At 41.9% G+C, this 16541-nt stretch overlaps 3 protein-coding genes across 5 annotated transcripts in view; 1 reads left to right on the top strand and 2 right to left on the bottom strand.

Moving 5' to 3' along the window:
• The window catches only part of alg2 (ALG2 alpha-1,3/1,6-mannosyltransferase), a 74301-nt gene extending 60632 nt beyond the window's left edge, over positions 1 to 13669 (top strand). For 2 of the 3 annotated variants that reach the window (XM_086113959.1, XM_086113958.1), the window contains 4 exons: positions 7767 to 7938; positions 8023 to 8160; positions 8413 to 8580; positions 11633 to 13669. In XM_086113959.1, coding sequence (XP_085970085.1) covers positions 7768 to 7938; positions 8023 to 8160; positions 8413 to 8580; positions 11633 to 12373 — 1218 coding nt within the window. In that variant the 5' untranslated portion in view covers position 7767 and the 3' untranslated portion in view covers positions 12374 to 13669. Of the gene's footprint in view, positions 1 to 7081; positions 7212 to 7766; positions 7939 to 8022; positions 8161 to 8412; positions 8581 to 11632 lie in introns of those variants that run through there. The other variant, XM_086113957.1, reaches the window with a different exon arrangement.
• sec61b (SEC61 translocon subunit beta) lies at positions 1688 to 6759 on the bottom strand. The gene is made up of 4 exons (XM_086114176.1): positions 6633 to 6759; positions 6203 to 6300; positions 4896 to 5000; positions 1688 to 2432 (listed from the first exon to the last, which is right to left on the bottom strand). The coding sequence occupies exons 1-4, from the start codon at positions 6633 to 6635 to the stop codon at positions 2345 to 2347; spliced, it is 294 nt and encodes a 97-aa protein (XP_085970302.1). The 5' UTR covers positions 6636 to 6759; the 3' UTR covers positions 1688 to 2344.
• LOC147203760 (phospholipase A and acyltransferase 4-like) lies at positions 13128 to 15696 on the bottom strand. Its single transcript, XM_086113960.1, has 4 exons — positions 15643 to 15696; positions 15321 to 15444; positions 14908 to 15209; positions 13128 to 13217 (listed from the first exon to the last, which is right to left on the bottom strand). Exons 1-4 carry the CDS (start codon positions 15694 to 15696, stop codon positions 13128 to 13130), a joined length of 570 nt encoding a protein of 189 aa, XP_085970086.1.
• Positions 15697 to 16541: the final 845 nt, after the last annotated feature.

Raw genomic sequence — 16541 nt, 5'->3', positions numbered from 1 at the left:
AACACCCCATTTTCACAGACAAGATCTTGTGTGATATGCTGAACATCATGGGGGCAATCAAAAGCTTCATATTCAAATTGAGGCGCTTGCTCCCTAAAATAGATTTCGGCCACCAGTGGAGTATCGACGATGTCGTCGGGATTTTACGACGACAGGTCGCAGCGCTGCACATGCAGCCTGGACTCCGTCCTTTCACCGAGGGACAGCTTAGCCACAGCTCCTCCATATTTAATTGATATGTTGAATTATTCTGGCTCAGTGCCGTGTTGTGCCACCGTGCATTGGGCCGTGGAGTTCAGTGTGTGTGTGTATGCGCGGAGATAGGGGAACGGGAGTGCGGCAGGATAGCGGCCGAGTTTGCCACGAACACCGGAGGCCTCTGGGAAAGCAGAACCATAGCAACTGAATGAATTAATCAACAGGGCCCAAGAGCGACGTTGAACACAAGCAACAAGCGCGCGCGCACACGCACACACGTGCTATGACAGCTGGTGGGTTCATATGCAACATACTGCTAACCTGGTGATGAGGCTTTGGCTTCAACTGCCTTTCCGACGACAAAACATAGCACACTTGAGTACAGTTCGAATTCTCGCTTTCACTCAAAATTGCGGTGGGGAAACCCTGAAGCTGTTTTGGTTGTGTATGTATGTGAAGACATTTTAGTTTTGGTTAGTTCTCGTAGTTACTGATTTTGAACCACTTTTTAGGATAAATGACCACTAGATACTGATGGGGCTTGATGAGCATTTGGACATGAAGGAAAAAGTTCACTCGTCAGTATACTAAAAAATAAAAATCAATATATCCATGGTAGCTCTGTGTATAAAACCAGTGAGATTCTGATGATAGTCTACAGTGCCCCCCTCAGGAGGTGAAAGTACAAACACTGAGGAATACTGTACTTTACATTAAGTCATGGTCAGCCCGTTGGTCGACTGGTTAGCGGATGGACCTCATAATGCAGTCTGTGTGTGCCCTGTAACTGGCTGGCAACTGGTTCAGGGTGTCCCCCGCCTGCTGCCCAAAGACGGCTGGGATTGGCTCCAGCGACCCTTGTGAGGATAAGCGGATCGGAAAATAGATGGATGGATGGACATGAAGTCATTATAAAATTAGAAACTAAGAAATGTGTTTGCTAAACTGGCTCAAACTATGAATAGTGTCTTTTTTGGGGTGGAGGGTGGACTTTTATGATACTATCTTAAAAGCCAAATAGAACTCAAATGATCTTATTTGGGTTTTAACTACATGAATAACCTACTTCTGTATTCACGATTGCTAATAGAGAACAAGGGTTTGGGCGATATTTTTTTTCTACTTCTTTTGAACATAAAAGCTGCACTGAACTACAACATGCATTGATTTTGTTTTTATGTCATCAATAAAAATAAACAGGCAACATTCTGTTGGATTGTGACCGTGAGAGACACAGGAGTAGTCTTTGGAATAGGCATTTAACATTCATTGACTTTAAGTGTTTTTTTTTTTCCTTCCTTGTTTGTTACATTTAACATTTTCTGCGGCTATCATGAAGCGACACTGCCAGTTTGGAATCCCAAGAATTATGCCTTTAAGCAAAACGTCACAGTAGAGGAACTCGAGCGCTACTTCAGTCGTCACTCTTGCTGAATCGCATTCAACTTGGAACACAACCAAATTAGTCAAAAAAGAAAAACAAACACACTTTGTTTTTGTTCCTTTTTATTTGTACAGTAAAAATGACATTTTGTACACATTTCATGCGTGTCGACAAATCAAAAATGTCCCCCCTTTATTTCATGTCGTATGATCACTTTGAATTTGACAAGTTTCAGCAAATAAACTGGAGACTTGTGAAAATGTTTAAAAAATTCTTTTGGTTTGGAAAAAGATATTTTAGACTTCTTCCTATCCGTATTGAACATCATGTTGCGTACATTGTTTTTTTCCCCAGGATTTCATGTATTTTCTTTTACATATTATGGAATTCAAGATTTCATGTATTTTCTTTTAGATATAATGCAATCTAGTGCTCCTTTGTATTTTTTTTTTAATCAACATAAGTTTAGTTCAGTAAACCTATCCCCAGCCCAAAAAAATGCTGCTCACCGAAAAAAAGCGATTAAGCCATTTTGGGTTGCCTGGAGTCAACTGAATTGTCCTTGAGCGCTTGCACTGAGCATTTGCCTTGCATTTGAAACAACTGGCACCTGAATGACAGCGCGAGTGCAGAAAACGTCTTCTATAAAAATCAATTTTTACATGCTCGCGTGGCAAAGCTGGAGGAGGTCATCTGGGGTTTGGTCCTGGTCCGATGTATTAAGATGGCGAGGTGCGGGGTCACAAGTTGTTGGGCTGGGCCTTAAGAGCGAGTGTATTTACCCCAGATGTGAAGCATGAAAACGGAGGCAATGAAGAGCAGACTCATCACCAGCACTGGCACTGGGCCACTGACACAAGAAAACAAACAAGGCATCGGTAGTAAGATTTATACAGAGTCACTTACAATACGTTTTATCCATCATAGTAAATGAATGCTGCACTGCTTATGCCAATATGGCTATGAACAGAGGGGAAATGGTTTTTAAAAAAGTGACCAACTGCTGCTTAGAAAGACAGCCTGATTGGATTCTTTCTCATTGCTTTTCCCTTTACTTGAAAGGAGCCCAGTGTAAAGCAATCACAGTCAAAACATTGCTAAACATTGACATGGCACCCATTTATGCAAAAGCATGGATTGGAAACGTGCAACCTGAAGTACGTGTGTACTTCCAAGCAGAAAATATTTGTGTCAAGCTCACCTTGCCTCACCTGTGCAATTCTATTTGAGAACTGAATCCAAAAGAACCAGACAGGGTGCGGTCAAAAAGTCGTAACTCATATTGACTGACTCGACAGTACACCGTAAATCATCATCACAAGTTAACATCAAGTGCTACCTCTGAAGTCAAAGCCCCCAAATGGACTTTGGATTTTACTCGGGCTGGGCTTGGGGTGTGGGGTCTCAAAAGTGTGCAGTTGTACAGATATGATAACCAGAGAACCAGAAATAAAAAATACATATTACATACACAAAGTAACCTTTCCATACATATACTACCATACCGTATTTTCCTCGACCAAAAGCCGCACTTAAGTTGGGGCGTCGAAAAATGCGGGTTGCCTTGTGTCCAAAATCTGTGAATGCTGTTGTGTGACGGACTGATGTTGTGCCGACACGCTACTTATATAGAAGAAAGGCGGACGTAACTGAGGACAGCATACGGGAAGTGTGTGCATGAAAGAGGACGCTAACGGCATACCCCTAGTACGTGTACATAATCCGTGCATTGTGCAAAACAACATCCCGAAAATGGTACAGAGGAAGAGACATGCTCACGAAGCAAAGTTCAAACTGCAAGCTACCAGTTCCGCGGAGGACCATGGGAATCAAGCAGCTGCGAGAGAATTCAAGATCAACTAATTCAAGGTGTTTAGGGCTTTTGTTTAATGAAACGATACCATCTATTGGACAAGGATGACCGTAGTGAAGCAACATCCGGCGGATTACAAGGAAAAGCTGGCCATCTTCCGCTCCTACTACAGTAAAAAGTGTAATGTTCTGCGTTACGTTAAAGACGCTTTCTTGGAAATTGTAATCCTTTATTCTGTCGCTCTGTCAGCCTCACTTGGCTTCAATCACCGACTGTTCTCTCAACCAATCCCCATATTCCTACATACATGCTTATAATTGGAACAACCAGCATCACAGAATTCAGTGCGTTCAACTTTGGAGGTTTGCCTGTATGTCATTGAATGAGCCACTGAGGCACTAGCCCATATGGAATCATTTGATAACGATTGTGTCATGGTTCTGTTTGTGACCAACAGGTGGCACTGTAGGGCTCCACCTGCAGCTGCACACCTGTTGGTCATTGTGTCATTAGTTTGTTTGTTTATATGGACTCCCAGCACGACCGCTCGGTGTCGGGTCATTGTTGCTGTTGCTGCGTGCACGTGTCATGTTTTGTTTTCTGTCTTAGGTTTTTGCTGCTTTGATTTCTTGTGCTGGACTTTATTTGAATGAGTTTTTGAGTTAGTTTCTCCGGTGGAATCCTGTTTACATTTTTGTTAAATACATTTTGGTCAGCCACCTTGCTCCTCCCTGCTTTTTGGGGTCCTCCAACTACCACCTCGCAAAACATGACAGATTGATTATACTGATGTAGTATGTCAGGTCGACACTTTTCTGAATCACTCAGTTCCTGCCTAGCTGATCACTCTGTGATCAAGTGTCAGCCCTCAAAGTGCATGTTGAGCGCTTCTTTGGAAACTGGCAAACATGCAAACAAATGCGCTCACTGACAACTTTGAAATGGTTCCTCATTAGGTTTCAAGTGCGCCACACAGTCTTTGGGCTGTGCTGGCTTATTTTATTGATGAGCCCCTGACACCAGGAAGGGGCTCTCAACTCTGAAGGAGGGACCAGGCGGGGGATTTGGCAGGGGGGTGGGGTGAATCGCCATGCCAACCGCCCCCTCAATCCCTCGCCCTTCCCCCGTCCCTGTCAGAAGGCTGTAATTGAGTTGACCTTTCAGAGTGGATCCTTTAATGAAGCTCTGCGAGCGGTGTCTAACGCAGGAACAAACGCGCACTCGATATACAGCGGCGTACAAGGAGTGTGCCCTCCTTCCACACCCGAGATACACACTCGATAAGCAGCGCGACGCCATCGATCAGCCGGCGCCGCCGCATGCGACGGGGAGATGGGATGCATTTTTTTTATAATAGGAAGTGAGCTTGGCTCAGAATAGAAAGTTATCAGACTTTTCTGCCTGATTTCCAACCCAAATGATGCGTCAAACATTAGGTATGAATATGTTTTATATACTGGCGAGGTCATATAGTTGCAGCTTTTCTGACAATATACTTACACTTTGAGACCCGGCGAGTCCTCGGTGTAAAAGCGCCACATTCCCCCGGTACCAGCCGATCCAGTGGTCCTGCCACCACTGCGGGTACCGCTGCTGGTTGCTTTCCTGTGGAACACACAAATGAACAGTTGTACTCGTTCATTTACATATCCTGGCAGAACTTGTGAAATATAGCTGATTGTTGGCGGATGGTGATGGGTGGTGGGGGTGATATTGTGACAACAGCTGATTTACTTTTAGAGGATAAAGTTGTAATGTTTCTACCAACTATGCCATGATATGAAAAGAATATAAGATTGAACAATTCTGAACACAATTTGATCATAAATGTTGAAAAACAAATTGCAAAGGCATCATGTAATGGTCAAATTTATGAAAAAAAAAGTTGGAATACCGGACTACTACAAATGTCAAATTTACACAAAGTTGCAATATAATGCCAAAAATGTCATCTACTAAAAATCTTAATTTTAAAAGACTAAAACATGTCAGAATTAACAGATGAGATCATTTTACAGAATACAGTTGACAGGAAAGTTACCATGAAGCATTTTCAAATTTTACGTTGTATTAAGTCATAAATTTGCAAGGATACAATTGTATGAAAAAGGTCTTAACGTTAATAATTTTTTTCTGCTTTAGAAAAAAACCTCCATTCAATATGAGTTTTCCCTCCTTATCTTTTTCCCTATTTATAAGAACATGTCACAACTTTCATCATGTAATCCTATTGACTCCCGTGTCCTTTTTCTAGTGTCCTCAAAACAACTTTGGAATTAAACAGCATGATTAAATAGAACGAGGAACAAAACAACGCCTGTTAGTATGATAATGAGTTCAAGTCCTCAGCGCAACATGTGATCGAAATGAAAAAGCTATTGATGAAGATGCTGATAGTCAAGGCTGCTAAATGAATTAACACTAAATTCTGTTCACGCCAGAAGTGAAAACGTCTATCTGGTGTTTTAATCTTTTGGTAAATAGATAAAGATATACTGAGGTCAGTAAAAGGGCATCAGGCCGTCGTATATTTCACCAGCTCAGGAGTTGAGGGGTCAATTATGAGTCTTTGAAAATTGGTGTTTGTGCAGAAGATAACTTAAATAACACCTTTAAGTGCCAATCAATGAGCTTTCTTTTACAAGAGTCAAGTCAAGTCAACAGAGATTAAAAATTTAGTTTCATTTTCACGATCATCGACGTTTGGATCCCTGCTTCAACATCCACTCATGTTATGATTCGTGTGGGACCTATTCAGCAATTGTTAGGTCAAACTTCAGACCATGATTGTGAGCTTGTGTGTGTACCTCTGTCTGACTGTGGAGCCTGCTGCACGGGGGGCCACCGTCTTACTGGGGGAACGGCTGGACGCCCCCACACTGGTTGCACTTACTGCTGGTCCAGGCTAAGAGAGAGACAGTTTCACCATTTACTATGCAATTCATTACTCTCATTGGAAATGGAGGGGGGCGGGGGGTTAAAAAGCTGCAGATATTGGAACAGTGAGTTGAACTAAACCCGCTATCTAGTTGCATATATTAACAGCATCATATGTATCATGTGTAATTCATGATTTGAAATTATTGTTAACTAGTTATATGTTGGTGGGGAAGCCACGTACACAAACGTTAAGCTAAGGCAAGAAGGCGTGCTAACAGATAGCAAAACGCGGATTTGTTATTATTGCGCCGCTTCCTTTCAGCGCAACAACTACAAGCGCATGATGTATTGTCTCACCATTTTGTTTTATTTGTGTTGATGCGAGCTGAGTCTCCGATGTTCTCTCTCGACGGTGACGTGTCCTGCCAAAGAACGGTGCACAGGTCCGAATGGAATGGTCAGAACTTGAGAAGGGTCCCCCAAAGATGACGCTTGTCCAAAAAGGACACGACTGCAAAATCCTAAGACCCATTTAGGTATCCAAAAAGATGCCTGTCTATAAATTACCGTTCGACATAAAAATGAGAAAATATTTAACATACCACTCAGGTTTATCTTCATCGTTTTGTACTAATACATAATTTAAAAGCATTCTATGCATCATTGTACATTTTATAAGATTATGACATACGTTATACACATAGGCTAGATAAGACTCTCCCCGCATCGCTGTGTGACGTGTCTTTTAAGAGACGAATGATTGTCAATAGAGAAACTAGCGCCATTTTGGCGCGAGCAGGAAGTTCCTCTTACTGCGTCTCGCGTGTGAATTTAGAGCCACTATGGCGGCAGCGCGGAAATGTTTCATGGCAGACGTTCTTGAGTGGCGACAAGAGCATCATCCCAGGTCTCAAAAGTTGTTTAAGAAAACAGAAGGTAAATGCTATAATGTCTTATATATAATGTATACGTTGACGGGTTTATCGGTACCGTGTTCGCCTTTAAAACATCGTGTTATTATACGCCATGTTTTTTTTTAGCAATGCAGGCAGGCTGCAGTGCACTGTAGTCTTATTGATGACATTTGTGTTTTTTTTATTTACTAACTAATCCCTAAATTTGGTTGCTCGTGTTATTTACAACCCCTCCCCCCGCTTCTATTCATTGTTCATAATTTTAGTTGAAGCAGGTGGCGATTCATTGGATACGTGTGACAGTAATGCTTCTGAACTTCATAATGCCTGTTTGACACAATGAACATGGAGTACCCTAAAACAGACGTATTGTTAAACCACGGGGTTGTCCAAGGTTGTTGACAACCATAGCTGGGATGCATTTTACATAGGGTGACTTGTAATGAAAAGAATTGACCAATGTATCCTAAAGGCGCAACACTCTCTTAATGTAACCTTAGTTATATGGATATTTTTTTTTATTGATTTCATAACAAGTTATTGCTTCTTATTCTTTATCTTGTGAATGTCTGTCCAGGATGGTGCGGGTAGTATTTCTGCATCCTGACCTCGGTATAGGTGGAGCAGAACGTCTAGTTGTCGATGCTGCTGTTGCCCTTAAGTCTAAGGGATGTAATGTCCAGATCTGGACTGCTCACTATGACCCGACCCACTGTTTCTCTGAAACCCTTGACCCAGATGTACCCGTGGTGAGCAAGCACTCAGTTAATCGTGTGTATAAAATGTTCGTTTAGTTGTGCGTTAATTATTTTTTCCTCCACCACGTCCAATAGGTTTGTGTGGGTGACTGGCTGCCCACCAATGTTTTTGGTTACCTCCATGCCGTATGTGCTTACATAAGGATGATCTACGTGGCTGTCTATTTGGTTTTCCTCAGCGGACTGGAGTATGATATCGTTTTTTGTGATCAGGTGAGTGACATTTTCAATTTAGCTTGTTGAGCTCATCCTTGACATTCATCTGAAGAGGCAAGATAGATGTTTTTGTTCATTAAAATGCTAGTTCATTGGTAGATCACCTGCACAGTCATATTCCAAGCCTTATTTCACCGTTATTTAGTTCATCATTGCATTGTAATTTCACTAGGAAAGTGTTTCTTGAGTTGCATATAGGGTTAAAAGTAACCTTTTTTTGGTTTTGGTTTTGTTTTTGAATCCACAAAGGTGTCCGTGTGTATTCCAGTGCTGAGGCTGTCTCGTCACAGAAAAAAGGTTTTATTCTACTGTCACTTCCCGGACCAGCTGCTGACGCTAAGGAAATCAGCCCTCAAGAAGCTTTACCGTGCTCCCATTGACTTCTTGGAGGAGCGTACCACCGGCATGGCTGATATGGTACATAAAGGCCTGAGGGCCACACTCACACACTCAGACTTGTCTCTCTTTTGTTTTTGTTTTTCATTGAGATTAGAAAAATGTGTTTCTCGCAATAGAATACATCATATACTGTATATGTAGAAGGAAATTTTATTTAAATCTGAGAAACGTCATAGTGCTAAACTAAAAAATGAAACAACAATCCAAATTTAAAAAAATATAAAATTATTATGCAATCTATAAGTGCTTAACTCATTCAGTACCAGCCAATTCTAAACCAAGTCTGAAAAGACGTTTAAAAACGTCTTTGGGAGTGAATGAGTTAATAAGCATTCGATAGGTTCAGGTTTGCAACTTTCATTCAAGTAAAATCTTAGCTGTAGATACTTTTAGGGAAAAGCTAATGTCTATAGGCTAAACTTGGGCCTTAATCTCTAAATGCAATGCACAGATGATAGCATTGCTGTGCAAGTATTGTCATTGTCATGTTAATAATAATACAATACTGTACATTATTTTTTATTATTGTTTCATATATTTTTATTTTATCTTATAAATATCTTTCATCATCTGTGATATTTTTCAAATGCCGCTATCACGCTGGTGCTGGATGTCTTTTTTTGCTCATGACTAAAGAATCAACAAGGGCTACCCTCAGGCGATCATGAATCGTGTTGCTGCATTTTTGGTTTGTTTAGCCATTACGTGATGAGTTATGATGTCTGGACAAGTCACGAGGCACCATATTAATTTACTGGTAATCATTTATTTATGTGAGTGTGATACCAAAAATTATGTAAGAACCACGACCAGAATCATCTTCATTGGCCAAATATGTAAAACACACAAGGAATGTGTCTGCAGTAGTAAAAATAAAATAGCATGTACCTCTTTAACAGGATTTTCATTTTATGTTATTTGAGGTGACCGTGAATAAAAAGATAGCAGGTATAGTATGACTAAAATTAGTACTGTAAGGATGTTCGACACCACTTCTTTTCAGACCAATACCAGTCTGAATATTGACTGTTTAAGTACTTGCCAATCCCTAAAAATAAGGTTATACTTCTCTACTACCAGTAAAATTGTAAAATCTTCACCTAAGAAATAATTACATTATGCCCTTAACTGTAGTTTGGAGTGCTAATTTTTAGTATTAATTTACCACACTAACTAACTTACTAACTACTGGTAACTGACTAACTGCAGTGGTACCTTGACTAAACTCAGAACTATATGTACTGCAGCTATATATGAAATTATATTAAATGAATTCTCCCCATAAAATTAACTGAAAAGTCATGAATCTTTTCCACCCCATGCATGTTTTCATTTCTTGTTTTCAGAAAAGAAAAATAGCACTGCACAGTTGCCCCCTGCATAATGGCGGTTGGGCACTTGCAGATGCAACCCTCTGCAGATAAAAATAAATACATAAATAAATAACATTTTAAATGTGAAATTATTTTCTTTGGGGTGGGAATGTAGGTAAATGTATTTATTATTATTATTATTATTGTTGTTTTCAAATGCATATATAATGGGTGTCAATTACTGTATATGTGGATTTTCACTATTTGTGGGCCTGCCCGGTCCCTATTACTTGTGGCGGCATAAATACCTAATTGACCATCATAAAAGGTCATGTACAAAAGAAAAAAGTTTGCTTTAAAAAATATACAATCAAGCCAGAAGTCACACACACGTACGCTCTGCAATATGTGTGTGTTGATGTCTACCTTTATGGGGTGTGACCTAGTCCAGGTAGCCAGTTAGTCTGCATGTGAGCAGTTTGGCATTAGTTTGTGACGTACTGCGGCTCCTTGTGAGTGTTCTCATTTTGTATTTGCGTGCTTGACAAAACGTAAAATCCTGTGTATAACACATCCCACACCCAAAATCAACCAACCTGTTTTGGTCAACCTCCTCCATTTGCGCTTCTCCTGTTTTGAATTTGAAGAGAGCGAGAGGAGGTTGTGCTGAGACAGGCAGAATATCCTTTGGATTTATTTCATTTCCACACAAAATTAAACTGTGTTAAACTGTTATTTGATTATATAACAGGCTGTAGAAGCAAGATAAGATATAATGGTCGAGCAAACTGTTTTGCATTTTATTGTTGGATGTTACTGTTGAGAGGTTGAACTGAGCATGCCAAGCTACAGTAAGTACTGCAATGTACAAGCTCATAAATGCACCACTTGTTCACGAAATGACGTCACGATTTCGATGGCTAAAACATCATATTTGAGTTAGCCCCGTTTATTGAAAAAAGACAAGTAGGAACAGCCACTGTGTCATGCTATCAGCGCCAAAGTGTGCAGACTCTTTTCCGCCTAATAAACTGCTTTTGAAAAGTAATATGACAGCTCTCACCAGCATTCCTAGCCGCTAGCGAGACCGAATGCTGGCAGCCGGCGTAGAAATCACAGTCAGGGTAATTAAATCCTTTTTAGTGCCCCAATTCAGAATGGGAATGTTATTTCAGGTCACCATTGTGTCGTTAAAGTCAGTAGCACATATTTGTGATGGCAATGCACAAGGGTCTGGAAAACCAGTCAAGTCAGCCGTTACGCCGCGACATGCTGCCAGGAACTACTTCAACATAAAAGTTTACCTCTGCATTGACGTCCGTACATTTGGTTGGCTAAGGTTTATTTTGAAGTTAATGATTTATTGGATAAACTATTGTTGCCGCGGTGCCTAGGTACTGTCATGGCACTGGTAAACATCTAAACAAGGTGACATTTTCTTGTCATAGTAACAACCATGTATAATGGTGTATTGTGAATGGGATTTTACGGTAAATATATTGGCTCGACCACATGAAAGGGCGTTTCACTTCCTTAGTTTCTCCGTTTTCTTTCATTACCCTTGAGCGGCAGTGTGTCTGAAGCTTGTTTGTGACCAAAATTTTGGCTCGCCATAACAAAGCAAAAAAATTGACCGAGCGACATTTCAAAAAGTTGAAAAATATCATCAATTGCGGCACTCGCAAATCAAGGTACCACTGTAGTCTCGTAAATGTGACAATGTTTGGTCCTCCTGATGCAACTTTACTTGCATGTAGATTCTGGTAAACAGCCAGTTCACCGCAGGAGTCTTCAGGGAGACCTTTCAGAGTCTCACAGGGGTCCAGACAGATGTCCTCTATCCCTCCCTGAACACGCACACATTTGACCAGCCGCCCACTGAAGCGCAAGGCCTGTGGGGGCTGATCCCTGAGGGAACCTCCCACCTGTTCCTCTCTCTCAACCGATACGAGCGAAAGAAGAACCTGGGCCTGGCCCTGCAAGCCCTGGCGGCGCTGAGGAGCGTGCTTCCTCCGGGCCGAAGAGCGGGCGTTCACCTGGTGGTGGCGGGCGGCTACGACGACCGAGTCAGCGAGAACGTGGAGCACTACGCCGAGCTGAAAGCGCTGGCATCGCAGCTCCACTTGGAGGACTTTGTGACTTTCTTACGCTCCCCCTCGGACTCCGTCAAGGTGGCACTGCTGCGGGGCAGCCACGCGGTGCTGTACACGCCGAGCAGGGAGCATTTTGGGATCGTTCCCGTCGAGGCCATGTACTGCTGCTGCCCTGTTATCGCCGTGAACTCCGGGGGGCCCCTGGAGAGCGTGGCGGACGGTGAGACGGGCTTCCTGTGCGAGCCCACGGCGGAGGCCTTCTCTAAGGCCATGGAGAGGCTGATCGTGGAGACGCAGCTCCGCAGGGACATGGGACAAGCTGGCAGGAAGAGGGTGCAAGATAAGTTCTCTCTTCAGGCCTTCTCAGAGCAGCTGTACAGATACGTCGTCGGGCTTAGCCAATGATGACAAGACTGACGTGTTTTTTTTTCTTTGTATGTTTTGGGAAATGGGCACCTGTTTCTGCGGTGAACTACGAGGCGGTCGCAGTATTACAAAGATTGAAGAAGACAATCAGCGTTGCTGAGGAACAGCATTCTATACCAATTATGAGGAAAATAAGTGTTTCCATACTAGGCTGGTCTGTGTATGTGTCGCAGTGTGGCAACCAAAAAATATTGATTCATTCAGTGAAATGTTTCTTCCCTTTTTGGCCGTCTTTATTAGCGGAGGAACGCAGTTATCATCAGGCAGTACACGCAGTCCTAAATCAATAAACAGGATGCTTTCTTCCACTTCCTGTCTGCCCAGAGCTTTTATTCCAAAGACGCCTGCCTGGTCTGTGACTCTTGCTGCAGCACAGAGGTTATTAGCAGATGATAGAGAGTGTTTGGCTTCATTAGAGGTCTGGTTGGTGGGCAGTATGCCGCTGTCTGGGTCATTATCAAGGAGAATAGCAGAAGGGCACTGTGTCTGCGCAACGGCCTCCTCCACTCCTCTACTGTATAGAGATGTTCTTATTGACATTCCACAAGTCTTAATAAACTAGATAACACACAAAGTTTCTCGAGCCGCTTTGTTGAAAAGTTTTGTCCGTCTTTATTGGAGTTCGGCGAGCCGACAAAGTATGTCCTTTACTCTCAGCGCATATTTGAAATCCTGTTGAGCAGTAAAAGCGTTTTGATGGTGCTTGGTATGAGGAATAACCAGATGTGTGCCCTTATGTTTCCGTCTCCATACGCTGCTGCATTATCAGTTCAAGAGTTTCGGTCATGTTGAAATGCTCTCCATTCATTTTCTGAAAGGGGATCTGCAAAAACAAACAACAAAATCTTAACCTGGAAATAGCAATTAAAAATAAATGCTGATAGCCAAAATATGTGTGTGAACAATAGTGCCTCAAAGGAACGGCGTGAAACGTGACTACATGTCACTTTACGCTCGTGGCCTACTCTTATCAGGTCACACAATTCTAATAAATACAGTGAAACTCCTCCACAGCGAAACCTACATGGGCGAAAATACCCCCTAGTGTGGAAAAAAATCATGCATGAAAGCCATTCCCACTTTTTTGCTTCCCCTACAATGAAAAGTCCCCCTGTTCCATTATACGAAATCTTTTTCTCTGCTCTTTCCTCGCAACGAGATTCACTACAACAAAAATCGCAATTTCTTTCCCTTTTTTTTCTACGCTGGCTATTGAAGTGTAAAATAAGTGTATGCTCATACTTATGCACTATTGGAATAAAAATAAAAAGTACACGTTTTTTGTGTGTGTTCGTGTTTACGTCTGAGATAAAATTTGCTACAGTGAAAAGTCCCCCGTTATGAAAAATGTGTTGCTGCAAACATGATTTCGTTGTAGAGAAGTATCACTGTTTGCCAAAAAGTGATTGTTTTCTCCCTTCAAATTCATACTCCCTTTGGACTCTGTTCATAATTTTACATGTAGTTGTGGATAAAAAGTTACCTCTTGCCGAAATGCATGCATGCACTCAGTGAATGGTCTTAACAATCATGGCCATCACCTTGTCTAAATATTCAGTTTATCTCTCGTGACCACCCATTTCTTCTCTCGGTGACAATCCGCTGCTTCCTTGACACTCGCACCATTTTCTTGTGGATCATTTAAAAAAAATATATATATATATTGTATGTGGCGCTTCAAAACCTGACACGGTGTCAACTTTAATTTTTTTCACAATGGTCCACTTCAGTCACATTTTGCTGTTCGGCTCGATCTGCAGCGGGCCTTAAGTGGATGAGAGACCCGGCACCTAACTGGTCTGGAAGTAAAAATGTACTAGTGATGGAAATGTGTGACGATAACCATTGAAGAGTGAGCCTTATTGCAGTATGTCTGTTATGGTTTCTCATTACAATACGAACAATCCATCCATCCATCTGAACCGCTTATCCTCACGAGGCTCGTAGGCGTGCTGGAGCCTATGCCAGCTGTCTTCGGGCAATAAGTGGGGTACACCCTGAACTGGTTGCCAGCCAATTGCAGGGCACACATAGACAAACAACTATTCACACTCACAATCACACCTAAGGACAATTTAGTGATCAATTAACGTACCATGCATGTTTTTGGAATGTGGGAGGAAGAGAAAAGTCACGTAGGCATGCAGAGGCTGGAATCAAACCCCGGTCCTTTGCAATGCGAGGTCGATCACTGTGCCGCAGTTAATTGACAAGTTGACCCACCAAGCTGATGTTAACCTAAATAGTCCAATAGTCACTAAGGCTAATGAATCCTGCCCTGAGAAGAATGCTAAAAAAAAAAGTATACATTTTTACTGGGCAAGATTGACGTGCATATTAGATCCTGCAATAACCTTGTCAAAGCTTGACTAACTTAAGTTTATTTTACTATTGCTTCAACTGTGGATAACTTCTCTCGTCCTACCGCGGAGAATGTATGTTGTACGCATATCTGAATGACTGTCGTCGTGAATGCAGCATTCTCGGTAGCCGCTGGCGTGACTCAAACCAACCTGCGTGCACACGGCTCGACCGTAGCGGACGAAGGTGGCGAAATGCTCGCTGTTGAAGTTGATCAAGTCGTATTTGAACTCCTGGTGCAGGAAAGTCTGACAGCGATGCATCATCTGCTCCGTCATGGACGGAGCCAGGTGGTGCTTGTCGTTGTTGACCCGGATGCGGGTTCCCGCAGGCACTCTGATGTCAGCGATGGTCTGAGACCTGATGGGAGTCTTCTTCAGGACACCGTCACCTTTCGACCTGGGCAGCATCTGCTGCATGAGGCTGCGGCACGCTTTCAGAGTCATGTTCTCGTCTTTAGAGGGAGGGGGAAGAAAAAGAAGGAAGGTCTTCCTATCATTTTTACGCAGAATGTACTCGCCACAATAGCAATAATGAGTTAAAAAAATGCATGTTTTCCTCTCACCTCCCACTCCAAAATGAATCACATCACCTTTTCCCATATAAACTCCCCATAGAGACAGCCCCAACCACGGATGCACAAATTCTATCATATCTCCAATCTCTGCTGTGGACACACTTTTATCGACCTGCAGGGGTAAATAATTCAAAGGAGAAGAAATGTACGGTACATTTATGATCTTAAGGTATAACAATAAAAGCTGGGAGGAATTTACAAGCACACGGCTTTACAGATGAGCTTAATGTTTCTTTGCCTCTCTGCTACGAACACGCCGCTTCTTGATACAAACAAAATGACATCGTCAAGCAAATAAATGTAAGCACACCTGTCGCCACTGCATTTGAGAGAGAGCGCTGCCCCAAGTTCCCTGCCGATCCATGGTGCATCAACTGAGGGCCACCCAAGCCACTAAAGATGATTATTTAATGCTGTAATCACTTTGCAGGCGATGTGACACGCCTCCATTATGTCCAGATAGCCTTGACTGATGCAGCCAGAAGATAAGACTGCTTAATATGTTACTTATGAAAATCTATGACATGCATGTTCAAAGACAGTCTCACTAAAAGTTTATTTAATTTGAAGCATACTTTGCATGTCCTTCTATCGTATTGCATATTTTGTAAAATACCCTGCATGGAAAAAGCAAAAAAAAAATAATAATAACCCACACACATTAAAGTGCACATTGCTTTATTGTGATGCCTTTTTGTCCCATATTTGGTTCCTTGAGTCGATTCATGATAAATAACCCCCCCCCCCCCCAAATAAATAAGTTGCCCTGCAAGTGCCACCATAATGACCAGCATAACATACAGTAGCATACTAAGCCCAAGAGTTCACCAAACTCCATGCAGAGGGGTTATTTACTGTATAAAATATATCAAGTATGTAATATTATTGTAATATAGTAACATTATTATTATAGTAACAGTATTCACATACTGCCCATAAATGTATATATATTTTAAAAAAACTCCCAACTTATGATTCAGTTAAAATGTATTGCACCTACAAGTTAAATATAAATTGCCTTTAAATGAATGTTTAGTAACCGTTAGTTCCAAAAGATTTGACGAGAAATTTACTGCATAGCCCTATCACCCCCCCCCCCACCCCCCACAAATTGAAAAATCCATATGTAATTGACAGAGATGGAAAAGAGTGCCAAAATAAATCACCACTGCAGTGCGACTCCCGTCTCTCTCTCTAATAACTCTGCAA

The sequence above is a fragment of the Hippocampus guttulatus genome, chromosome 6 (genome assembly GCF_054856545.1).
Source record: "Hippocampus guttulatus isolate MCC_2025c chromosome 6, RoL_Hgut_1.0, whole genome shotgun sequence".
Lineage (NCBI taxonomy): Eukaryota > Metazoa > Chordata > Actinopteri > Syngnathiformes > Syngnathidae > Hippocampus > Hippocampus guttulatus.
Note: the sequence above shows the minus strand (reverse complement) of the source record. Positions and strands in the feature narration are given on the sequence as shown.

Bases quoted from the DNA above. Each gene is read 5' to 3' on its own strand.
- sec61b (XM_086114176.1), bottom strand. The intron at 5,001-6,202 runs GTACACACACAA...TGTGTTCCACAG, and splicing joins GGCTCCACAGTCAGACAGAG to GAAAGCAACCAGCAGCGGTA. The intron at 2,433-4,895 runs GTAAGTATATTG...TTCTTGTGTCAG, and splicing joins GACTCGCCGGGTCTCAAAGT to TGGCCCAGTGCCAGTGCTGG.
- LOC147203760 (XM_086113960.1), bottom strand. From the start codon at position 15,696: ATGGATCGGCAGGGAACTTGGGGCAGCGCTCTCTCTCAAATGCAGTGG. The intron at 15,445-15,642 runs GTGTGCTTACAT...TTACCCCTGCAG, and splicing joins CTCAAATGCAGTGGCGACAG to GTCGATAAAAGTGTGTCCAC. The intron at 15,210-15,320 runs GTGAGAGGAAAA...CTCCCTCTAAAG, and splicing joins GATTCATTTTGGAGTGGGAG to ACGAGAACATGACTCTGAAA.